Source organism: Gambusia affinis, linkage group LG19, assembly GCF_019740435.1.
Source record: "Gambusia affinis linkage group LG19, SWU_Gaff_1.0, whole genome shotgun sequence".
Lineage (NCBI taxonomy): Eukaryota > Metazoa > Chordata > Actinopteri > Cyprinodontiformes > Poeciliidae > Gambusia > Gambusia affinis.
The window spans coordinates 21403140-21429190 of record NC_057886.1 but is presented as its reverse complement, the minus strand read 5'-3'; the positions used below and the strand labels follow the sequence as shown (position 1 = coordinate 21429190).

The following is a 26051-nucleotide window of genomic DNA, read 5'->3' as shown; positions in this document are numbered from 1 at the left end:
ACATGTTGTTCCTTTGTTCTAAGATTTAATCTGTTAAAATTGTGTTCATATTGCAGAGAGTCATTAGTACGGCTCTGTGTGTAAAGCTTACAGTACATTACTCCTGCTTTACGGCTCATTGACTCCTGTCCGTAGTACTATTAACTGATATCCAGCCTTCTGTAGGTAAATCTATTGTTTCTGCTAATTTACATCGTTATTAATAGACATTTGAAACCATAATAGTTGTCGCAATGCTATTTAAAATTAAAAAAACACATCAGATTAGCAGCTTGCTACAAGAAGTTGACTTTAAAGCAAGTAAATATAGAAGATGAAGAAGCTGGTGACTTTAAAGATTAGTTAGTAAATGCAAGCAAAGCGCTGCTATGTGATGGATTTGTGCTTTATATGTTAGAAATTAGCTCCTTTATGCTACAGTTGGAAATATTACAGTCCAATATGTACGTAATTAACACAGTTATGGTTCTGTTGTCACTGTCTTTTCATGAGATTTATAAATTGCTGCTACAATAAATTAGTAATAACTGTGAAATTAACAGTATTATTCCGCCGCAGTATCTCTGGTGTCTTTAATAGCTTTAAACATCAGTAAATTGGCTGAGGTTTTAATTAAAAGCTTTGTCTAGTCAGCTAAAAACGTGTGCAGCATTTATCTGCTGGCCACTAAAATGTTACTAATTCTTTAATTTCCTTCAGGGAAATACAAGAGAGACAAACACGCTGAAAAATGCAGCTTAGTCAGGATTTCACATCCCAGTTCTGAGAATTATGAAACAAATGCTGGAAAGTTTAAACATTTCAAATTATAGAACTATTGAATCCACGAATACATGTTTTATAATCATTTCTTCTGTTGATTTAAAGAAAAAAATGTGAAATTTGAAGATTCACTGTATCATTTCAACTTAGCGATCTTAAATGAACGGCAGCCATGTTGGATTTCAGGTAGTCATTGGTCAGAGACCTACACTGTAAAAACAGCAAATCATACCAAGTATTTTGCAAATCCCTTAGTATGCTTGAAATAAGACAAAGCTAACTTATAAGTAAGCAAGAAATAGGAGCTTGTTTAGAGAAAGTAATTCCTTACAATTTATTACGAAGTACAACAATATTTCTCCAGTGTTATAAGTGAAATAATCTGACAATGAAAGTAATATGTTTTCATCAATATTATGGAATTATTTACTCTAAACAAGCTCCGATGTTTTGCTGATAAGTTGATTATGAGTTAGTTTTGTTTTATACTGTGTAGATAGATATTTGCATTAGAAATTAGACTAAAAATACTTTAAATTTTTAGTTTTTGCAGTGTGTAATTTTAAAATCTGAGTTCCACCTGGTGTTAGAACAAAGAAAGGCAGACTTTTGAGTACTAAAGGTATGTGCTATTAGCTGTAAGATCTTGTCCGAAAAGGGACTTATTACGCAAAATTCCCTTTTTGCACATTTTTATTTTTCTGCTTCAATCTCTGTAGTCCAAGCACAACAAAAACAAAACATCCAGCCATTTTTCTGGCAATAAGTTGATTTTTTTTTTGGTGTCTGGAAAACAAGCAGCTTCAAAAACTCACGATTATTAAGTCACTCCCCTGTTACCTAGCAACCTCAGCGGAGCTCTGCCCGTCACCTAGCAACCGTAGCCAAACTCCAACACATTTGGCCAGCAGGTTTTATCGCTGTTTGCGCTGCTGGAAAAGACGGCTGTACAGTTGCGTGTCTGTTGCCAATCATTTTCACATTTATAATCTGTGAACATTGGGTTGAGGGGGCGTGGCCAGCTGCAGCTTATTTGCATAAAAGTGACAGGACCCTAAAACAGATCATTCTGAAAGGAGCTCAAAATAGGCATGATGAGCAGCTGATATCTAATTATTTCAGAATGATTTTGTATAAAAATCTAATTAACATGTTTTCTGTAGCTCACAAAGCTATTCTAAGGAAGCATAATGGGTCTCTTTTAAGAATGTGGCTGTCATTAAAAATTATTCTGCTATTTGTGTCAGAAGATGTGAAATTTTATGGTATTTAGAATAAATTATGTTTTACTTTTTTAATTGGCATGACTTGATTAAAAAAAATAATAATAATAATAATAACAGCAAAGATTAGCATGCAAGCTTTAAAATAAATAATTGCAGATTTTTTTTCCAAGTGTTATAAAAGGCTTATATTATAAATAGAGTCTCTAAATGTCCCTGCAGGCTTTTGTCCAAAACTCAGATCTCCAGCTTTACTGCCAGATATAGAATGAGGAGTTAATTTCACAGAGAATCTTCCCTGCGAACGCGATGCAGGATCCGGTGTTACAGTGTAAGACTGCAAACATTCAAAAGTGTCCCCTGGGTTTTCTTTCCGAGATCCGCTTTCCTGCTTAGCATTCTGACTGAAACCCTTTAAATCACCCTGAACAGCTGAACTTGGATCTGTCCTCTGGGGTACTTTTGATTAAAAGATCGAATTAACTGAACCCATAAAAGCAGCGAGGAGGTTCGGGCGGGGGCTGGCGCCAACAGCATGGCTCTGTGAATTTATGAAGAAGCATGACCTCATTTGACTTGTGACCCTGGATCCATTCAGGAGTTTTTTACGTTTAAAGGGGACCTATTATGCAAGAATTCGCACTTTCCATGTTTCCGTACTTCTGTTTGGGTCTCAACTGCTTAAAAATGCTTTTTAAAAGAATCTACAGCTGTGTTTTGGCAATAAGTTAATGTTTCTTCTGTGTCTGGAAACTCCCAGAGTGTAACAAATCAGTCTGTTACCTAGCAACCCCAGCAGAGTTCCACTTTGTTACCTAGCAACCCAAGTGGAACTGCAGCACGTTTAGCCAGCTCAAATAACTCAATTCAAAAATACTATATTGTGATCTTAAAGGGAAATTAAATGTGGTTATTGCTCATGTAATTAAAGGTCGGTAACATCTGAGGGTGGAATGCAAGCAGTGGTGAACTCTCACAGCAAATATTATGCTGCAACCAAGAGTTTTAATGTGCTTTACAATGGCTGCTGGAGAAGACAAGTGTTTTGTTGGTGACTTACCATCCAGAAACCGGTTGCTGCATTCTCGTTGGTTGCACAAGGCTCCGCTTTCGCTTTACAAAGATATACGGTTGACAAATTGCGCATCTGTTTGCAGCCATTTTCAAGTGGAAGTGCAAACGGCTTATTTTGAACTAACCAGACTGGAATCTCATTATCTAAGAATGATTTTGTGCAAAACATGTAAAAACCATGTTTTGTATAGACCATAGATCCTAACATATTCAAGGAATATGATCTACTATTAAAACAATTTGTTGTCATGGTGACAGAAACAGAACATTTGGCTTAAAGAAACAGTTTCCTACAGTTATGTTGAAGTCAGGTGGAAAGGTGGTGAAAGCACGTTGATTAAGAGCAAAGGCGGGTTCTGCACAGATTGATGTCTCACTTACTGTCTCTGTCTTTTGTTTTTTTTCCTCATTTGGTGCAGAGTTGCCTCTTGATGGTAAGAAAAAATAATGTTTTAGTGTTTCTGTGAAGAATTCTGACTGACAAGCAAACACGTTATAAAAATGGCGATTTTAACAGAAACAGAGTTTTTTTTTGTCAGACGACTACACAGTTGAGAAAAGAGAGTTAAAATCCTCAGTTCAGAACCTGGAGACGATAATCTGATGTTTTAATGGCAAAAACATAAAATCTCCCATTTCACTCGACTTTTTTTTCTCTCTCACATTTCTTTCCAATAAAGTAATTAGAAATAACAGAAAACATTTTCAAAAAGTGGCTTTTATTTCAGTCACCCCTTTAGTGAGTTTCACTATTGAGTATTAGGACCAGGCTATGAAATTATTGTTCAATTACAAGAATTAATTCATAATATTGGCAGAATAAAGACGTAATTTTACCATTATGAGACAAACAAAATTATAATTTTTTTATTACAACTTTATTCTCTTATTATGACATTATTGTGGTAATATTGAGACTTTATTATCTTTGATTTCAACTTAATTGTCATACAACTTTATTCTCATAATACTATGACTAAATTATTGTAATATTATGACTTTTCTCCTATTTAAAAAAGAAAAAAATCATAGCGTGAAATTTATATTTAATTGTAAGATTGATCTGAATTCAAAGTCCAAATAAATAGAAGTTGTAAAACAAGATGGCCGCCCCGGACATGTTGACATCACTCTGCACTATGGGAGAAAAAAAAAACTAGATTTTCTAAAAAGGACATCTTCAAAAACCGAAACATTTTGCCCCGCCACTTTCTGTTCTTAAATTAAACCCGGATATTTTCCCCGACAGTTCAGAGATGCTTTAGTGATTTGCTTGGTCCGTTTGTCTCCTCCTGTAGTGTTCTGTCTGTGGATTCATCGGCGCTGCTGGGTCATTTTTCCTGCTCTAATTTGTCGTCTGTGGTTGAATTTTCAGATGCTGCTCCAGGAGAAGGTGGTGAGATGTCTGAGCAGAGCAGTCTGTTTGTGGTGAAGCCGGAGAGCGCCACCGCCACCAAAGGTTTGCCAAAATAAACTCTGAGTAATACGGAAGACCTTAAAACGAGTGAAAAAAGCTAACTTTAACTTTACTTCATCTTATGATGTAAAGTATAAAAAAACAGGCAATTTTTCTACTTTTAATGTAACATTCTGTACAAACATTGTTGAAGCCCATATTTGGTTCAGTTTCAACATGTTTCACTTTGCAGCATTTATTCTTTGCTCGTTAAGGTATCATCGGTTAGAGCCTTTCTCAGTTTTGCTCGCACAACTGACTCAAAGTCTTCTGGAGAGAAATGTTGAGGGCACAGATTAGGTCCTTTGGAAGTCGTGTTCGTCTCCCGCTGCTCTCCTCTTGTGTTTCTGTGTGGGACGTGATCCAGACTCGCCTCACAGTCACAGTGTGGGATTATCTAAAATCACCAGTCAAACGTAATATGATAAACAACAACTCGGGTAAAGTTGGCCTTCCTGTGTTTACTCTGTTGATTCCAGTACGTAATGGATCAAAACGCATCTTCAACCCAGCAGGTGAAAAAATGACGACCTCCATGGGTGAAAAATATAACAAAAGATTTACATTTTTTAAGTAATTCTGAGTTTTTTGTACCACAAACAGCAACTTTTTTAGTTAATAGAAAACTTACAACATATTAAGGCCAACATGTTGAACTAATTCTGGATCATTTTATGCTTTCTGCCTTTTACACCAAGCAGATTAATTAGTTTTTTTCTTAAACTTTACAGAGTATAAGTCATTAAATGTGGGAAACATTTTCTGATGTTGGTTTCATTTTTTTTGCAATATTTTAACAAGGTCGTATATATATATTTTTATATATTTATAAGTGTCCACTCTGCAAGAGGACAAACTGTTTATCTGTCTGGAATAAAAATGTCCTCCGTCTTTGTTGCTGGCAGGGAAGGACATCACGTTTGTGGCCAAAGTCGACTCGTCGACGCTGAGCAGGAAGCCCGTCATGAAGTGGCTGAAGGGGAAGTGGCTCGACCTGTCCAGCAAAGCCGGGAAGCACCTGCAGTTCAAGGAGTCGTACGACAGGAACACCAAGGTACGCGGCCATTTTCTCTGTCTCAACCTGTTTACGAGTCGCTCTACAGGCTGTAAACCTGCCAGTGTTGGACGTTTTCCAGCCTTAAAGGGGCAGCGCAGGTTTTTTGGAAGTGGATAAATGGAGGTAAAAAACAAAACAAAACAGTAGCAAACATGAAGAGAAGCTTAAAAATCCTGATTTATTTTGGCTTCAACTCTAAAAAAATAGAAGAAGAATGACATTATTAAATGTGATTATGTAGATTTTTACAAAACCAGAACCCTGAAGCTGCAGTGACTGTTGCTGCTCCGGTTTTTATGCGTCTCTCCGTCAGATCTACACGTACGAGATGAGCATCATCAAGGTGGTGGACGGAGACGCAGGTGGCTACCGCTGCGAGGTCACCGCCAAAGACAAGTGCGACAGCTGCGCCTTCGAAGTCTCCGTGGCGGGTAGGTCCGCAGACCGACACGTAATCACATCATTGTCATCTTCCATTCAACGCGTCCGCCATGACGCCGTAACTGACTGTGTCAGCCAATCACACGCAGAGCGCCGCAGACATTAGAGCCCGTCATCCAGGTCATCAGTTCATTACTCCTGTGGCGCGGCGTAATGAATTAACCTCACTTCCTGTTTCTGTCTGCTGCTTCCAGCCGCGCAGGAGGACCAGCAGGACAACATCTTGGAGGCGTTTAAACGATCGTGAGTGTCGCTCTGTAGCTCGCCGTCTCTCACTTCCTGTCTCGTCTCAAAGCTTCTACTTCCTGTCTTTTAACCAGAGTGGGTCGTAACTAGGTACATTTACTCAGTTACGTCTACTTGAGTAACTTTTTAAAAAACTAAACTGAAAAATTCCTTTAAGACTATTTTTACTTTTACTTGAGGGATTTCATTATGAAGTATTTTTGCTCTTGAGTAAAATTTCTGGATTTTCTAACCACAGATTGAAAAACAAACATGTTTGAACCAAAAACTCACCAGACTCAGAAACACCTGCAGCTTCTGTTGAAGTTTCATAAGTTTTTTTATTGAAGGAAAAACATTTGGTAACATTTAATTTCACTAAATAATGACATTTTTAATACAAAGTCGACATTATTCAAAATGTCTTTGTTACGACAATTTAACATTAACCAAGAAATCATGATCACACATAAATTAATTTTAAAAGTGTTACTGATTAAACTTTAATAGCATAAAGCTACATAATTTTTAAAGTTTAATCAGTAATAAACTTTCAAATATTAAAATATTTATTTACGTAGCACCTCTAGAAATAAAAAAAACACAAAGTGCTTCAACAAACAAAATAGCAAATTTAGCAGATTTTTAAAAATAAGAAAAGAAAATATAATAATTTTAAATAATTCAAAAAGCAGAAAGAAGCAAAAGCTTATTAAAACCTACATCTTATTATCCAATGTTATAAATATTTACTAATTTACTTTATCTAATTTTTACTCTGTCACAATTTCTACTCTTAAATTATATCTGTAACAATTAATTTATTATTATTTAGTCTCATCTACTGCCGCAGCAACATGGATACATTTTTGTACATTTATTTTATATGTTTATTAAATATTTTTGGTTATTTATACAGAAAAATGAACAATAACTCCAAGAGAACAGAACTTATGCAGCACAGATGGAGACAAAATTAAACGATTTTTGTAAATCACAGAACTTCACCTATTTTTATGTAAACTTACAGATATTATTTTGAGAAAATCCAGAACTCTGGGATTTCCCATTTAGGCACCATCTCTGTCTTTAAAACACAATAAATCTCAGAAATTATATTTTTCACAACTGAATGAAAGGAGTGTCTATTAATACATGTATTTTTTTTAAAAAGCGCCTTTGGAGTTGATATTTGGAGATTTTTTCACACCTAATCTGAAGGATTAGGAGCGCTGAGCGAATCATTTTGGGGATTAGATAGTTTTAACGAAAAGCTTTTTCATCTGAATATGTTTTTAAATGTCAGGGAGGATCTGATTAATTGAAATTGGTTAGATAAGAACGCCTTAATCAGCCTTTTACATTAACATATAAGCAGGAAAACGAGAGGGGAAAAAGTCCTGGGGGTGTTGAGTCTGCATTTCCACAAAGCATCAGCAGGATTTGGTTTTTCTTGTTTTCTAACATCATAGTGAGCGTCGTCCTCGTGTGTTTGAGGTTCAGTTAACTCATCTGAGACCGAGAGAAATCCAAATAACTTGAAAGCCGGCTCCAGTTAGAGCAGATCATCTGAGGACAGCGTTCATCCGGCTGTCCTGAGGGGAGCGAATCCTCCCAGGACAAAGCTGCCTCACTCGGCACGCAGAATAAAAAATAAATAAAAACTGGTCGACTGAGCGTGAAAATTATTGTTAGCCGTGCAACTGCGTTCACGGCGTTTGAAAATATCAACAGAGTTTACGGCTTTTTCCATCATTAAAACCCTCCATGGTGGAAGTGAAGTGAAAAGAGGTTTTTATTTCAGTAAAAATGTCATTGGTGTGACGAGAGCAAAGCAAAAACAGAACTGCTGCAAAAACACAAAATCTCACCAAGTAGTTTTGGTCTAATTTCTGGAGCAAACATTTTAGTAAACTTGAAGTAAGACAAACTAACTTAAAGTAAGTTTTATCTCCAGAGGTTTGTTTTAAGTAAATGTTTCCTTAACGTTGATTTTAAAAAGTTTCATTAGCAGATAAATAAAACTTACAACATGGAAAAAATGTCATGTTGAGTAATAACTAGTTACATAAAGATACATTTACTAAAGTAATTTTTTTCAGAAAATGTACTTTTATTTATTTTTTTTATTATTTCTACTGTTACTTTAGTAAAACTTCTGGATTTTCTACCCACTGAATGAAAAACAAACATGTGCAGACAGAAACACAAACTTTTTGTTAAAGTTTCATAAGTTTTTACTGAAAACTTATGAAAGTTTTCAGTAAAACATTATGAAATGTGTTTTAGAAACATTCTTAGAAATGTTTCTAAAAATCTGATTTAGAAACATTTTCTTTTTGCCTGATTTTGTTATTTTTTGTTACTGATATGAATTATTGTCATTTTGGTCCATAAAACACCAACATTTCCACTTAACCTTATAATTTGATCAGTTACTCAGTAGACTTTTTACCAAATACTTTTTTAAGTAATTTCTTGGAGGATTACTATTTACTTTTACTTGAGTAAAAATACTTTGAAGTAGAGCTGCCTCTACTTCTGCCCACCTCTGTTAGAAATTAGAAACTGATACCACAACAAATAATAACTAATAAAAACTAGCAAACCTGTTCTAAAACTAAATAAAGCTAAACTCAAAACTAACAGATAAAGTCACCATAATTAAATGTTTCTTTTTCTCAGAGGAGAGGGAGATGAGGATGCTGGTGAGCTGGACTTTAGCGTTTTGCTTAAGAAACGGTAAGATAAGTAAAATCAATCCACGTTTTGACTTTGCCCACATCAGATTTAACTCTCCGTCTGCTTTAACGCTGATATTCAGGAAGGCGAAGAAACCGGAGGGACCGAAGGAAGAGGTTGACGTATGGGAAATCCTGAAGGCAGCCAAGCCTTGTGATTACGAGAAGATTGCCTTTCAGTACGGCATCACGGACCTGAGGGGCATGCTGACGCGGCTGAAGAAGATGAAGGCGGAGTCCAAGAAGAGTGACGGTGAGTCGCAGAGGAGACATTTTACAAGACAAACCCAGAATGTGCACAAGAAATTTGACGGCAGGGAGGAAACTAAAGCTGTTTAATGCAGCCGGCTGTAAATACTGGAGGGAGGCTACACAGGTTGGATGAATGTTTGTTAGCCTGTTACTGCTAAAAGCCGGCTGCCGTGGATCATTTGGCTCTTAAAGTTGTACCAGAGCTGCGCTGACATGATGCTTTCTCGTTAGCTTTCCTGACCAAGCTGGACTCGGCCTACTCTGTGGAGAAGGGGAAGAAGATCCAGCTCACTGTGGAATTGGCTGACCCCACGGCCGAAGTAAAATGGCTGAAAAACGGGCAGGAAATCAAACCGTCAGCCAAGTAAGCCACCTGAATGTGTGAGCGATGCTGAAGGTTGGTTTCTTAAAGGTGACCTAATATGCTACCTGGAACAGGTTCGCATAAATCTACTAGCTGCAACAAAAACATGTTCATTAGATTTCTTCTACACAAAATGAATCTTAGAAAATGAGATTTTAGTTTGCTCAGTTCAGAATGAGCTGCTTTAGGGCTTCTTGTCACTTTAAATCCAAAATTGTGTTGGCCACGCAACACAACTCAGCGTTTACATTCGCATGTAAAAATGGCTGCAAACAGAATCGCAATTATATGACTTTGAAAAGCAGAAGTGGAGCCTCCTGCACAACCAAGAAGAATGCACCAAGTTGTTTCTGGATGGTAAGTCAACAACAAAACACTCGTCTTTTCCAGCAGCCATTGTACGGTAAAACCAGCTTACCAAACATGCTGGAGCTTAACGTGGGTTGCCAGGTGCAGTTAAATTTCAAAGGTTTTTCAAAGTGCTTGGGTTGTTTTTAGACGCAGTAGACGCCCGAATGGAAGCGTAAAAACATGGACAATGTAAACTTTTGCATAATAAAGTTTAAAAGTTTAAAGTTTATTTCTTTGAAGATCTGTAGCGCATACGGCAGCCAAAACCAGCTGACCAAACGTGCTGGAGTTCCGCTGGGGTTGCTAGGTAACGGGAAGATTTTGCTGATTTGTTACATTACATTCCAGAGGTTTTTGAAACTGCTCAACTTTCAGACACCAAAAACCAGGAACTTATTGCCGAGAAACGTCTGGATGTTTGTGTTTTTTTTTTAAGTGTTTTTGGAAGCAAAAGGAACCAAAATGGAAGCATGAAAACCTGGAAAATGTGGATTTTAAAAGCAATACTAATAATAATAGGCTGAAGTTAAAGCTGCTTACACTCAATCTAAAAAACCCCAAACAGTTAATTAAAAATATTTATTTTGAAGCGATTTGCCCATCTGGCTGCTACAGGAAGCAAGTAAACTTAAAATAAAGTCAAATTAATTTAAAACATCCCTTTTCACTGCATCTTTAGCACTCAACAGATGGCGCTCTCACTCAAATCTAACTTAAACAACATTACATGAATGCAAAATATTTGGTCATTATGACTTTTTTTGAATTTAGAGAAATCGGTTCCTACCTTTCACTCCTCAGTCGTCTGGTTAAAAAAAAAAAAGAGTGATTTTATGTAGTTGTTGAATTATTACTCTCCTACGCACATTTTGCATTCACTAAAGTACAGTTTACTCCAGTATCTGTTCAGGAAAGTGTAGTCTGAGCTCCGGTTTGTGCACAGATCGCACTATAAAGTGTTCATTTAAAGTTTTATTGGCGCCACTTTGACTCTGAGACGAGTCAAACTGTGCGTGTGTGTGTTCGTTCTCGGCCCGTTTTGCCCGCTGGGCTCCATCAGGCCTGTATCTCCTTCTGCCTCGCTCCTTTCCCCGCCTCCTTCAAAGGCTTCTCTTAGTGTTTTATTGAAGAGGCTGCAGCTGTTGCAATTGGTATTTCATCAATGTCTCTCCAGCATCTGCTATTTTGAGATCGTCATGCTGTTTATAGGAAGGGAGGAAGGAAGGAAGGGAGGAAGGAAGGAAGGAAGCCACTTTCTGTTCTGATTAAGAGGAAACTTTTATTTTACTCTTAAAGTAAGAAGAAGAGGTTTTCCCACCATTAAGCTTGAAATAAATCAAAATGATTTTTGAAAAACATAAAATAGACTCAACCAAAAATACAGTGAAACCCTTAATCATTTTATTATAGTATTATGTGAATTATAAATCTTGATGTAATTCTCAGATTAAAGTCCAAAATCTGAGATTGAAACCCAAATTCTCAGATTAAAATTAGAATTAAAATCTTCTAATCTTCTTCTGTGTTTTATGCTTTGCATTCACGTCTGTTTTAATAAGCTACAGATTTAGACGTCTAACTTTTGATAACCATATCAATTATTAATCTACAGAAATGGATCAAGAATTTATTTTTTTTGCTTTCTCTAAATTTTTTAGTAACGCCACAGAAGAGAATCCACTAATCTGGACGTCTAATCTCTGAGTTTTTTACTTTACGGCAAACACCAATCATTACTAGACGCTGAGGTGTTGTTGGCCGGTAACCATGACGACTCTGTCTCGTAAAAAGACGGTGGAGACTTTTTGATGTGACCTGAATCCATCTGTGTGGGAGGAGCCAGAGCGCAGAAAGACTGAGTCACTGTCGCCTCCGAGCCTCTTATTGGGCCAAATTCTGCTTGATTCGTTGCCATATTGTGATTCTTTTTATTTAAATTTTTTTTTTGTTTTGTGGTTTTTCATCCCACGTTTTCCATATTCCAGGTACGTGTTTGAGAATGCGGGCAACAAGCGTACCCTCATCATCAACAAGTGCAACCTGTCTGATGACGCAGCGTACGAGTGCGTGGTCGGCGAGGAGAAATGCTTCACGGAGCTTTTTGTTAAAGGTAAATCAGTGAGGAAAACACAAGAGTGAGAGAGAGAGAGAGAGAGAGAGAGAGAGAGAGACAAGGAGAGGGAGAGAGAAGGAGAGGGAGAGAGAGAGAGATTTCACCTGAGTGAAGTTGGTTCCCCAGATTCTCCAAATCTAACAAAATTGGTGTCAAACATTTGTGCTGCGTTTGTGTTGAGACTCTGCTAAGTTTGCGCCACATTTGTGCTACATTTGTTCTACTTTTGTGCTCGGTTTGTGCTGTTTGTCCAGCAACAATTTTCATTCTTGCCACCATGATTTTAAAGACATTAATAAATGTCCCACGGGGTCGTGAAAGGTCAACCAGCCCCCCCTCATTCAAGTCAGACAAAATTGCTGTCAATCAACTCAACTAGGTTTGAGCAGCAAAGATTTTATTTGTGCTGCTTTTGCTGTGAAGATATTAATGAATGTTTAAAGGTCCAAACGTCAACCGTTGCCCCACATTACACCCAAAATCTAACAAAATTGGTGTCAGATGTTTGTGCTGTTTTGTGCAATAAAATTTTAATTTGTGTCGCTATCACTTTAAAGATATTAATAAAAAAACGTTTCCTGAGGTCATCAGAGGTCATCAGAGGTCAACCACCACCCCTCTCACATTTACAAAATCTAACAAATTTGTTGTCGATCCGTTCAACTATGTTTGTGCAGAAAAAAAACCCTGTTTTGTGCTGCTTTTGCTCTGGAAAGTTTAACATCACACAAGTGAAAGTCGTTACTGAAAACGGTTTTAGAAGGTCGACTTCACTCAGGTGAGTTTTCTGCTCTGTTTGAATTTTCTTATTTGAGCGCAGAGAATCGCTGTCGGTTCGTTTTGCTTTGTGCGTCTGCGATTTAATCTGTTTATTTCTCTGCTTTCATGTCAGACAGAAACATCGCGGCTCTCTGTTTCGCCTGCCTGCTTAGTCATATTTAATAGCCGCACAGCGAAGGAAATGTTCATGCTTTATTTAAAACCAAGTGTTCTTGTTAGTGAGCTGACATATTTATTACAACTTGACTGAAGAAACTATTTTTTCAACCTTTATTTATAAATACATTGTTTATTTTGCAGCTCAGAGACACAGCTGAACAATCATATTTACACATTTCAAGGTATTAGCATTATTGGATTATATTTATTTAAACAATGGTGTGATAACTGTCTTTTTTAAAAGGGAAAAAATACAGTTTGTATGTATTAATCATGAGAAATAACAGAGTTGATAAATCTATCAGATTAGAAGATGAACGCCTAGATTCCTGGTTTGGGACTGAAGGCGGAAAGTTAAGTAAAAATTACAAAATCAAGATTAATCAACACAAGAATTATTTGCTAGGCAGCATTTTTTCATCTCTAATATGATGTTAGAGAAAAAACTGTTTTATGGATTGGAGGTCTTATTCGTTCATTATATGCCACAAATTAAGTGAATCAGGCAAAAACAGCAGCTCTGTTTATTTTTTTTTTCTTAAATTAAATCAAATGTTACAATAAATTTAAATTAAATGTGAGATTTCTATTTAAACTATGAACTGATCTTAAAGGTGCTTTCATGAACATGTGGGCCACACAAAACACTTTTATTACATTTTTGGGTCATTAGATTTTCTTAATGCAGCAGTAAAACCAGCTGACCAAAGTCCTGGATTTCCGCTTGGGTTGCTAGGTGATGGGCGGAACTCTGCTTGGGTTGCTAGGTGATGGGCGGAACTCTGCCTGGGTTGCTAGGTAACGGCAAAATGCCTGGTTCTGACTAAACAACCGAGAGGTTTTAGAAATGGCTCATTTCTCAGGCATCATAAAGCATTAATTTATTGCCGAAGTCTTTTTTTAAGTGTTTGGGTTGTTTTGTCTTTAGAAGGAGTTGAGAACCAATTGGAAGTACAAAAGTGGCCAAAAAGTGAATTTTGTATAATTGGTTCCCTTTAAAGACTTTATCCTCCATGTTCTTTAAAACTTGTGAAACGCCTGCGGTGAAGCTTGCTCACATTTCTGTGGCTCTGAGACTTTGTGCGCTCACCAGCTGAGGGAGTAAAGATGTCTGGAGGGGAAACGGAGCAACGACGATGACAAATAGTCGAGGCTAGCGGAGCGTCAAGCATCACTCCCTGTGGTTGCACAATGCGACTCCGGCCGCCTCGGGGGAACCGATCCACCTTCCACCTCTGAAGACGGATGTGCCTGCGGGCTTGGATTAGGACGTTAGCAGCACACTGTGACATTATTCATTTACAAGTGACGGCTTGAATTTCTGGGGTTTACAGTCACAGAGACAAAGAAAAACAGCTTTAAAAAATGATTACTGCTGAACATATTTTGACGTATTTCTGTTCAAGTTTCATCAAAAAGTGAAAATCCTCCAATAAATATTTTGAGTTTACGACTCGGCGTTTAATTTGTCCTCAGAGCCTCCGGTCACCATCACCAAGCTGCTGGATGACGTTCACACTGTGGTGGGGGAGAAGGTGGAGTTCGAAGTGGAAGTGTCAGAGGAAGGAGCCAACGTTAAATGGTGAGTGCACCTCACATTGGTCACAAAGTCCAACATTACAAAACCGTGGGGATTTTAGGCTGAAAAACTGACAAATAAACAGAAACTACTTCAGAAGGGCACCTTTCTGTCCACAGGAAGAAGTGTTTATTATTTTAACTGGACATAAACTAGAATTATTGGATATTTTTAAGGTAGCAATAAGCAGAGCTTTAATTTTTAGGAGCTGGATTGAACACAAACTACACCTACAGTTGAGACAAGACTCTTTGAAATGAGCTTTTCTTTTGTTTGCAATCGACTCTTTTATGAGACTCGTACAAAACTGTTAGAAAACTGAACTACATTAATAAAATATCAGCTTCCAGGATAAAAATGTTTGTTTTTTAAGAGTTAAGCAATTAAATCACATTGTAGCATTTCAAGTAAAATCAAATATAATGTAACTCTTGGATTTATAAGTGAGACAAAGTGTTTGTAGTTTGATTCTGATCGAGTTTTTCTCCTCAGGATGAAAGACGGAGTCGAGCTGAACAGAGACTCAGCCGGCTCCAAATACAGGTTCAAGAAAGACGGGAAGAGGCACGTTTTGGTCATAACCGAAGCCACTAAAGACGACATCGGGACGTACTACGCCTTCACCAACGGCGGAGAGTCCAGTGCCGAGCTGGAGGTCGAAGGTCACAGGAAGACTTGATTTATCCAAACAAACAGGCCAATGTTTGGCATTTATATACCAACCATTTTAGGTAGAAAACATAGAAAAGGAGTAAATTTTCACCAAAATGCCTCAAAGCAAGAAACAATGAACGCACAGAATTTTGGGTTTGACAAGTTTAAAATTTGCTAGAAAAAAATCTGATATTTTAAGATTATTCTCTGAAATTTTCTTGAGAAACGAAAATTTTTTAGTTTGAAAAGTCGAAAATTTGCTTGGAAAAACATATATAATTTTTTAAATATATTAATTCTTGCAAGCAACTGTTTGAGTTGGAAAAGTTTAAAATTTGCTTTAAAAAATCGACAATTTTTTCAGATGAATCTCAGAGAATTTGCACACAAAAAAAAATCTGAATTTTTGACACTTATAACTCAAATTTCCAATTTTTGCTGGAAAATTTTTGGAATTAATCACAAAATTTCTCCTTTAATTTTTTCTTATAAATCTCTGAGATCTCAGAATATCTGAGTTTTTTAGATATTATAAATGCGGCCTTCCTTTTGTTTCTATCCCTTGTTGCCGCCATAATAAAATTCTCGCTGAGCTCTTATGGAAATAATAATCAGCTGCTTTTTAAAGTTTACCAGCTTGAATCTCCCTGAATTTAATCCGACCATGTTGACGTTTTTCATTCTGACAAGCATGAAAAGGAGTAAATTAGTCATTACTTATGTGGTAATTAATAAAACTTGGTTAATTCCTTGTATCAGCGGCTCTCTGCATTCGTCAGGCTCATTTTGCTTCCCACCTCTTACTGGTTTCTGCTTCCAGGCGCTCCAGACGAGTCCGCTAATTGATTATGGTGTGAAAATTGCCGTCCGTCCTCCTCTGTTAATTGGGGAGATTACTGGGAGTCCAATCATAGATCTGCGAACATCAACATGTCTGCACCATGAAACCGTGACAGTTTCAGCTCCCTGTGAGGAGAAAATAATCAACATTCATCACCAGGATTCACATTTCTGTCTCGTCGTGTTGTGATATTGTGACACATGATTTAGAATATATTTACTAATATAAGTAACTTCTGAAGTCAGTTTGTTGCACTGGATTTTACTTAGGAGCGTCGTAGTTAAAGGGACTGAAAAAAAATGTCAGTTTTAAAATCTTTCTCCTGTTTTTTTCACTTTCAGCCTGATTAATTGAAAAGATCACTTTAATATAATTTTCTACTTGTAAGAATTAGGACCTGATATGGCTTAAAAAATCTAAAATGTTTTCATATCAGTTCCGGTTGTAATTGTTCTTTTGATTACTTTATTTCCTAAGAAAGTAATTACAGAAAATATTCTCAAAAAGTGGCGTTTTCTTATTTCACTCTTTAAGTTGCGCGACAGAATATCGAGGCCAGGCTTAATTTTGATTTTAGTATAAAATAAAATTTCTGCTCATGCCGACTTGGAAAAGAGGAAACTCCTAATTTTTTTTTATGTCAGCATTATGCAGAAGTTTTATTTTTATATTCACAAGATAATGTCCAAAACAGCAGCTGTGTGATTTGAGATGCTTCATCTGGCAAGGATGAATGAAGTCATCATACCAGCAGAGAAATGATGCGATTTTACCACAAATTATGTATTTAAATGACCAAAAAAAAAGTTGTTTTAATAAGAAAAAAGCTCAGTTTCATGGAGTTCTTTCTTTTAAATAGACTATTTTTTTCAACGAGTATTTAAAGTCTTTGTACTGATAATAATTTGATGCTTAAAAATCTAATTATTTATGTTTAGAGATGAAGTATTTCAATTAAGTATTATGTCATCACTTATATATAAATATGTATGTACAGTTCTGGAGTTTTCATAAAATCATGACTTTATTCTTGTCATTTTAAAAAAAGGATAAATCTTAGCCTGACGCTTGGAGTTCACCTGAATTCAAAGTCCAAATAAATAGAAGCTGTAAAACAAGATGGCCGCCGTTGGTGGGCTGATTTTATTCCGAACTAAGGAAACCCAAGGAGTTCATTGGCTAAAAAAAACACAATTTCCTCAAAAATTAAATCTCCAGAAGTTAATTTACACAAAGCCAATTTGTGTAAATTGTGTAAGGAATTTACACAATTGCTTACACAATTGTGTAAGCAAATTACTACGCCGTAGTAGCATTACTACGCCATTACTACGGCGCAGCATTGCCACGCCGTAGTAATGCTGCGTTTTATTTACTAATCTTGCTAAAACCTCCTTTTGTCTGTGCAGATAAGGAGCTGGAGATTCTGCAGAGCATCGCTGACGTGACGGTGAAATCAGCTGAGCAGGCCGTGTTCAAGTGCGAAATGTCCGATGAAAACGTGACGGGAAAATGGTTCAAAGACGGCGTAGAAGTTCAGCCCAGCGGCCGCATCAAAGCCGCCCACGTCGGCAGGTATTCCCAGACGTCACGCAGCGACATGAGTTTCTGCTTTAATTCACCAAAACTGCTGCTCAGACCTGTTCTCCCATCACACTGCTCTGCAAAAACACAAAATATTCATTAGAATGTTGTTTTTTTTACTCGTTTCTAGGTCAAATATTTTATTACACTTGAAATACGACAAAACTAACTTACAAGTTGGAGAAGTACTAATTCCACTGTGACGTTGTTTCAATTATAACATTGGAAAAAAATCATTTTCTAAGTGAAATAATCTGTTTTTATTATTTATAAAGACTTATTTACTTAAAACAAGTTCCTATTTCTTGCTGAAAAGTTACTTGTAAGTTATTTCAAGTGTACTAATATATTTTTACTAGAAACTAAACAAAATACTTGGTAAGATTCTGAGTTTTTGCAGTCTATTTACGGTACTCATTCAGAGCTTAAAGAGCTTTAATTAGAGCATTTTCACGTGTTAGTGGTCCAATCAAAGTCCAGACCTCCACTTAATTATATAATTACAAAGAAAGCAGCAGAACGTGGTTCTAGTACTTGGAGTAAAAGCAATTTAAACCTTTATGCTAACTTCTTTTTATCACCTAGAATCTAACTTTGCGTTTGTATTTGGAGAAACTGTGAAAAAGCTGAAGAAGTATCCAGTATTTCTAAAGTACTGCAAAAACACAAAACCTTACCAAGTGCTTTTGGTCTAGTTTCTAGAAATAAGAAAAAACTAATTTGCAAGTAACATTTTTCGTAGCGAGAAAACCTGAATGTTCGGTGAAATTGATGTCAGCGCATATCTTTGTGTAAATGAATAATTTGTGGTGTTTAGTATTTAAATTACTCACCCGAATGCTAAATTTGAATCCCTCAAATCTCTCAATACACTTGAAATAAGACAGAACTAGTCCCTTTGTATTTATTGTATTATTGGCTCAATACAAGCTCCTGTGTGTTGTTGAAAAGTTACTTCAGTAGGTTTAGTCTTAACATCCCTGCAATAGAAACTAGACCAAAACCACTGGGTAAAGTTTGTGCTTTTGCAGTGTGAAGAGCAGCAAGCACTGGCTGCCAACTGGCTTGGCAAACTACTACCAGAGGGTTTTTTTAGTCGTTTGACCTATTTTTGCAGCTAGGCTTCAGCCTGTAAGGCGTTAACCTCTGAAAACACACAATAAAAGCTTCCTCTGATGGAGCATGCACACCCAGGGGTCTGGGCTTTCTCTCTGTAATCCTTCCTTCTCCATCAAAGCAGGAGATCCATGAGGCGATTGTAAACCCACAAGGTGAAAGCCTCACTTCTTAAGATTGCGTCATCTTTCAGGATAAACGCAGGTCATAAAATATATATTTTTTCGTTTGTTTGTTTTGTAACATCTGCCTGATTATCCTCAGGATCCACAAGCTGACGATTGATGACGTTCAGGCTTCAGATGCAGGAGATTATACCTTCGTCCCAGACGGCTACGCTCTTTCTTTGTCTGCCAAACTCAACTTCATAGGTGAGGGTGATGCAGAAAAAAAACATTTTAAGCTTTTAACATTTTGTAAACATACACAGCCCTTCAGCAGTTTTTATTTACAAAGAATAATTTCCTTTTTTCTTAGAGACCAAGATTGAATATGTTCCCAAAGAAGGTAATTCTTCTGTTTGTTTGTTTTTCCAACTGTCCAAAGAGTTGCATGACGAAATGTTTTGTAATATTTTATGGGCACTTTGGCACAATATTCTGCAAAAACACAAAGTCACACCAAGTATTTTGGTCTACTTTTTAGTGCAAATATCTAAATACCCTTAAAATAAGAGAAAATTAACTGTTCAGCAAAATATAGTTTTTTTGTTTTGAGAAAATAATTCCCTAATATTGATCAAAGAAATCCTAGTAGATTATTACTAGCAGAATATATTTTTTCTCATGTTACCAGTGAAATATTGTGCCAGTGTAACTAGTATTACTACTAGCAATGCAAAAGCAAAGCTCCGTTTTTACAAAATGTGACTCTTTAAAGCTGTTTTTGGGAAAAATTAAAGTCAGGTTCTTATTTATAATTAATCATAGCAACAACATTTTTGGGTTAAAAAAAAGTGTGAAGCTTAAATTTGCCCCCCAAAAAGATAATTTTTTTTCAGTCTTTCCCATAGTCGGATCAGTTGGGAGAGACAGAGAAGCTGGATGAATTATTAAAATTATTTAACTGTTGTAGACAAAAAAAGGGGGAAAACATAGTTTTATATGCAGTTATCCACCATTAAAGCAACAAAACACTGTTTTGTAATAAAACATTAATGATTAAAAGTTAATCAGAACTTTTAAGCAGCCATTATGGAAATTTAAACAATTTCCTGGCTCATGTTTTCTCTTTGGATGACAGAACCTCCCAAAATCCACCTGAACTTCGGCGGCAGCGGCGACGGGAACGTCGTCACGGTGGTGGCTGGAAACAAACTCCGCCTAGATGTTGAGGTCACGGGAGAGCCGACCCCCGTCGTCTCCTGGCTGAAAGGAGACCAGGTGAGATCAGCAGATTTTAATTCTTTTTATTCCCTACCTGGTTATGCTCTTGTTTTTATTTTGGGAGATATTTTGTTTGTTTACTTGTTTTTGAAGCACAATTGAATCATAAATACGCATTTGAGTATTTGAGTTTATGCCAAAGGGCTGCAGGACAGACCTGAAACCTTCAACTAAAAGGGATTGTATGGAGCTCTGGTAGTGCCAAAAAATCTTGAGAACTTATCTTGGTGATTTAAAAAATAAATCAGTTAAAAATGTCTAAATTTGTTATAATTTTTATTCTTTTACACTGGATTTCAAAAATTACAATCGGAGTCAAATATAGCAATTTATTATTATTTTATATATATATAATTTGGCAAAAGACATGTAGATACTTCAAAAATGAAAACAACAATTTTAGATATGTGTTAGCTTTATTTTCAGACTAAAATTACTGACCTGGAGTTTGTAATTGCTGAGAAAATCTAAATTAGACTTGTCTTTGCTATTTTAAACACATTCTTCATAAACACGTTTAAAGGAGGCAGTTTGTGACAGGTGATTTCTGAGAGTGAGGGACGGGTCCGGGTGGAGACGGAGAAGACCTTGAGCAGCTTTGTGATCGACGGGGCAGAGAGAGGAGACGAGGGTCCCTACGTCATCAACGTGACCAACCCAGTGGGAGAGGACAAGGCCGAACTCTTCATCAAGGTTGTGGGTCAGTAACCTTTTAGTTCTCCGTTTACATCTTTATTTCTTAGTTCAGGTGGGCTTTAAAAACTTTTTCTTTTTTTCACAAAATCATTCTTAGATAGTCTGGACAGAATTTTCACTTTAAATCCAAATAACTCGTTTACACTGAAATAGCTGGAAACAGAATATAATTACATAACCGTACATCTCAGAAGAGCAGAAGTGGAGCCTCCTTCACAAACAAGAATGCAGCAAGTGGTTTCTGGATAGTAAATCAACAACAAAACACCTGTCTTTTCCAGCAGCCATTGTAAAGCGCATACTGACATTGAACTCTTTGCAGTAGGTTTCCGTCACTAATGTTTACCAAGAAAGTTCACCAGTGTTATTTTGGCAGCTCCTTACATTCCACCCTCTGGTGTTGCCGACCTTTAATCAAATGATCAACATCAGCGTTTAATTTCCCTTTGGGATCAATAAAGTATTTTTAAACTGAATGTAGCTGTAAAACCAGCTGTCAAAATGTCCTGGAACTTGGCCTGGGTTGCTGGGTTACGAGTGGAACTCTGCCGGGGTTGCTAGGTAACTGGCCGAGCTCAGCCGGGGTTACTAGGTGAAGGGTTAAATACAGAAGATTTTTGTAACAGCTCACTTTCCAGACCCCAAAACCATTAACTTTTTGCCAAAACCATCTGTATGTTTTCTTTAGACGATTGACCTGCTTTTAAAAGCAGTAGAAACCCAAATAAAAGTCCAAAAACCTGTGAATTTTGCATTACAGGTCCCATTCAGCTCAAATAAGCAGATATTCCCATATTTGAAACGCTATGGTGCTGTGGAAAAAAGTAAAATGACCTCTAATTTCTTTTTTCTTTTCATCCAAGGACTCATTTTAAGCACAGTTTCTCTCTGACTGTAACCTCCAGATATGCCCAACGCTCCCAACAACATCAGGTGCACATCAGTTGGCGAGGATTTCGCCATCATCACATGGGAGCCTCCCTCGTTTGATGGCGGCGTTCCTGTTAAAGGTAAACGTTGCTACACGCCTCGTCTGATGTTTTCACATCTGATGTCCCCCCAGGAGAAAACAGCTTCATGATCTAATAGGTCTGTTTTCATTTCATCCCAAACTACTGACAGATTTACAGTGGAGAGGAAAATTATTTGCCTCCTGTATGGATTTCTTCAGATTTTTCTTTTCTGTAACACTTACAGACTTCAGATCATCACACTAATTTAATATAAAGTTCAATTTTGAAATGATGTTGTTTACTGTTACTTGATGAAATTTCTGAGTATTCTATTCAATTCAAGTAACTCCAACGAAGAAAGAACAAACATTTTAACCAAAAATATGTGAAACATAGAAACACACACCTTCAGTTTGTCAAAGTGAGACCTCTTGTTCATACACCAGCTTTGTTGTTTTGTTATTTTCTATCTGCTGAATTTATTTACAATATTTACTGTCGTTACCTTGTTCTAATTTACATATTAATTATTGTAAATATTGATTTTGTGTAAAGTTTAATCTTGAGAATATTGATTTGAAAATGTAATATGTTGTTTTTTATTTATTTGTAGTAATTTAATGGCGTCATTTTAAAATATTGAATCAGATTTTATTATCAGTTACTCGAGTAGCATTTTTACCAAATACTTTTTACTTTTACTTGGACAGCTACTTTTTATTTTTACTTGAATGAAATATTTTTGACGTCGTGCTGCTCTTACTTGAGTATATTTTTGGCTACTCTGCCCTCCTCTGCTCACTGCAGGGTACCTGCTGGAGAGAAGGAAGGTTGGTTCAGCCAGGTGGACCAAACTAAACTTCGACGTTTACGAGTCCACCACCTACGAGGCCAAGAAGATGATTGAGGGCGTTCTCTACGAGATGAGAGTGTTTGCAGTCAACAGTGTTGGCGTCTCTCAGCCCAGTGCCAGCTCCCAGCCCTTTATGCCCATCGGTGCGTCGTTAACGGAGCGGCTAATTAACCCGGGCTTTTCACGCGGCGCTCATTCTGATGCAGCTTAACCTGCCTTCCCTTCCTGTTTATTCCAGGTATTAAGGTCTTAATTAGCTCTTGTGTCTCTCAGCCCCCACCAGCGAGCCGACTCGCCTCACTGTGGAGGATGTGACCGACGCCAGCTGTTCACTCAAGTGGCGACCCCCAGAAAAGATCGGAGCCGGCGGCCTCAGCGGCTACATCATTGAGTACTGCACAGAAGGAAGTAAACAAAACAAATCTTATCTGGATGCTTTACAGTGGTGTGACGTGTTGTATGATTACTAATGATTATTTTAGCAATCAATTATTCTATCGATTAATTGTTTATTTTTATCAGTTTATCGGTTATTCTGTCAGATAATCAATTATTTTTGTCGATTAATTGGTTATCCTATCGATTAATTGATTGTTTCTATCAATTAATTGTTTTTTATGTCAGATAATTAAATATTTGTCGATTGAATGGTTGTTCTGTTGATCAGTCAATAGATTTTATCGATATTAAATTATTGTTTTTTCTTACAGAATTTGAACCAGATTTCTTCAATTAAGTGAAGAAAAAATTTAAATAGTTATTTTTGTACCAGAAAGAAAATAACTCAGAATGAAGAATATCGTTGGGTCCTTTGATGCTTTGGCAAAATGTACTTCAAATAACCTTTGACTTGTCAAATCCCTGTTTAAATCATGGAAATAGGGCTGCAACTAACAATTATTTTAGCAATCAATTATTCTATTGATTATTCCAATGATTAATTGATTAATTGGATAAAAAATTTACACATTTTTTAGATTTTTCATTCAAGCACTTAAGTCTATTGAATACGATATTAGAAAGATGCAAATAAACAATTCTGCTCCTTTTTAAAATGAGAACATAAACATTTTATTGCCTAAAATGTGATAACATGTTATTCCTGTAGTAAATGTGTTCCTGTACAACATATTTAAAGGCAAAGGAGCTTTATTTTATTTTTTAGCTCAAGTACAAAATGTTGTTTTGTTTCACAGCTTTGGCTTATTTACTGTTCTTACAGCAAATGACTTTCTCTAGTTGATTAATCAATTACTAAATTAGTTAATTTTTTCAGTAATCGATTAATATGATTAATCGTTTCAGCCCTAGTTTGACTGATGCTCCTATGATGCTTGATGCTAATTTTAAATAACAATAACACCTTTTTTCTTGATTTGCTGGGAGGTTTGATGAACTCTCTGTCTTCCCAGGTGACCAGTGGATCCAGGCCAATAAGGAACCAGTGGAAATGAGCCAGTACACAGTGAAGGGCCTCCCCACCGGAGAGAAGATGCTGTTCAGAGTGTTTGCAGTGAATGTCGCTGGACGCAGCCCCCCCGCCACTCTGACTCAGCCCGTCACCATCAGGGAGGTCGTTGGTAAGAGACTGAAAACTCCCTGAGCAACAATTTTTAGGCTTTTTTCAGAATTTTTCTTTAGTTTGGTTTAGAGATGAAACGATTAATCGTGATTAATCGATTACTGAAATAATCGTCAACCAGTTTAGTAATTGATTAATCATTAACTGGAGTATACAGACTCAATGAAAAAGACATTTTCTGAAGTATTAACATATTCAGAGCAGTGATTAAACCATAACAGTGGAAAAAATATTTACACTTTTGATATTTAAGACAAAAAAAACTTTTTCTATAAATATTTTCTACCCAGAACTCTGCAAGTGACAGTTTTGGCTTCACCTGGTTCAAATTGTGTAAACAAAATTAAGCACCTTTTGCCACCAAATTATTGATGCTAAATGTTAAATTGATGCTAAATCAAGCAGAAAGGGCTGAGCAGCATATGCTAACGGAAAACTTATCGGATTTTAGGCAATAAATATAAATTTTTTTTATTTTAAAAAAGTAATTGGATTATTTTTTATTTGCATCATTTAATGTTTTTTTTATATGCGCACGGCGCTGTTGGGTCGGGTGAGGAACCCATTATAACTGCTTGCAGTTCTAGTTTTTATTTGCATCTTTTAATGTTTTTCTAATTTTGTATCAAGAAGGCTTAAATGGTTACATGAAAATTATGCAGAAAGCACCATAATTTGATCCAATTAATCGATTAATCATCAAAATAAGTGACAGAATAATTGATTACTAAGTAATTATCAGCTGCAGCCCAGGTTTGGTTCACGTCTTTCTTGTTTTCCAGAGAATATTTTCTGTAACACATTCATATATTTTTGTTCAAGTGGCTCTTTGGATCTTCTAATGGCTCATAATCTCTTTTTCTAAAATTGCAACCTAATGATTTAAAAAATAATAACAAGAAATTCAAGTTTTAGCACTTTTCCATTTTTTTCCAACAGAAAAACACTAAAACTTGATCAGTTGTTCTTCTCTTCAGGCTGGATGTTGATAATTTTTCACTTGTAAATGTTGTATACAAACATTTTCTTCCAGTAGAAGAAAATATTTTAAGTCCTTCAAAAGTTGCATGTTTTTAGTGGTTTTTGACAAAACATTTCCAGTCTTAAAGATTACAGGTTGTCTTTTTTCGAAAGGTCCTGTGATTTTTTCCAGCTCTATTTAGCTTGACTGGGAGCAAAAACGTCTCTGGATTGTTATGGTTGCAAACCTCTGGATTAATGTTGGGGACGTTAACGCCTCTCTTATACGCGTGATCCGTCTTTTCATGCAGAAAATCCAAAGATTAGACTCCCTCGCAACATGAGATCTAAGATCATCAAAGCTGTTGGGGAGAAGGTGAACTTGATGATCCCTTTCCAGGTAAAACCGACTTCTTTGTTCATTTGTTTTCCTTACATGCAGAGGTTTCATGTTTGCAGATCAAAGCCTCTTCGACTGCGTCTGAACATAACAGGAAAACCTCCTTTTGGACTCAAATCAACCCTTAATTATTACGTTTAGCCTGAAAGTTTTAAATGTTTCTGGAAGAATCAACTTTGTAAAGCGGTAAAGAAGTTATTTGGATGGACTCTTTTAAAATAAAAATCGCAAAATGCATCTAGAATTGAGCCACTAATGGTGATTCAAATTATTTCACTTTATTCGATAAAATGCAATTATAATGTATTTCTGTTATTGTATAAAAAGGATTAAGTCATATATACTGGTCAATGCTCTAGTTATTATTAATCAAAAGAAACTCTTTTATCCTTGATTTAAAGGATCTCAGTGTTTCGGCTGTTTTGCAGTTTTCTAGACGTTTGTTCCAGA

General features: G+C 36.4%; 1 protein-coding gene across 5 annotated transcripts in view; it reads left to right on the top strand.

The window, feature by feature from the left end:
- The window catches only part of mybpc2a (myosin binding protein Ca), a 63762-nt gene that overhangs the window by 25611 nt on the left and 12100 nt on the right, over window positions 1–26051 (top strand). For 3 of the 5 annotated variants that reach the window (XM_044101430.1, XM_044101432.1, XM_044101433.1), the window contains 20 exons: window positions 4435–4518; window positions 5421–5569; window positions 5886–6003; window positions 6208–6256; window positions 8924–8980; window positions 9063–9232; window positions 9463–9595; window positions 11932–12056; window positions 14475–14580; window positions 15070–15239; window positions 17482–17647; window positions 19037–19143; window positions 19250–19279; window positions 20015–20154; window positions 20698–20857; window positions 21759–21863; window positions 22614–22802; window positions 22933–23067; window positions 24072–24239; window positions 25513–25601. In XM_044101430.1, the coding sequence (XP_043957365.1) occupies window positions 4435–4518; window positions 5421–5569; window positions 5886–6003; window positions 6208–6256; window positions 8924–8980; window positions 9063–9232; window positions 9463–9595; window positions 11932–12056; window positions 14475–14580; window positions 15070–15239; window positions 17482–17647; window positions 19037–19143; window positions 19250–19279; window positions 20015–20154; window positions 20698–20857; window positions 21759–21863; window positions 22614–22802; window positions 22933–23067; window positions 24072–24239; window positions 25513–25601 (2450 nt within the window). Of the gene's footprint in view, window positions 1–3199; window positions 3409–3478; window positions 3494–4434; window positions 4519–5420; window positions 5570–5885; window positions 6004–6207; window positions 6257–8923; window positions 8981–9062; window positions 9233–9462; window positions 9596–11931; window positions 12057–14474; window positions 14581–15069; window positions 15240–17481; window positions 17648–19036; window positions 19144–19249; window positions 19280–20014; window positions 20155–20697; window positions 20858–21758; window positions 21864–22613; window positions 22803–22932; window positions 23068–24071; window positions 24240–25512; window positions 25602–26051 lie in introns of those variants that run through there. The other 2 variants (XM_044101431.1, XM_044101434.1) reach the window with 2 other exon arrangements.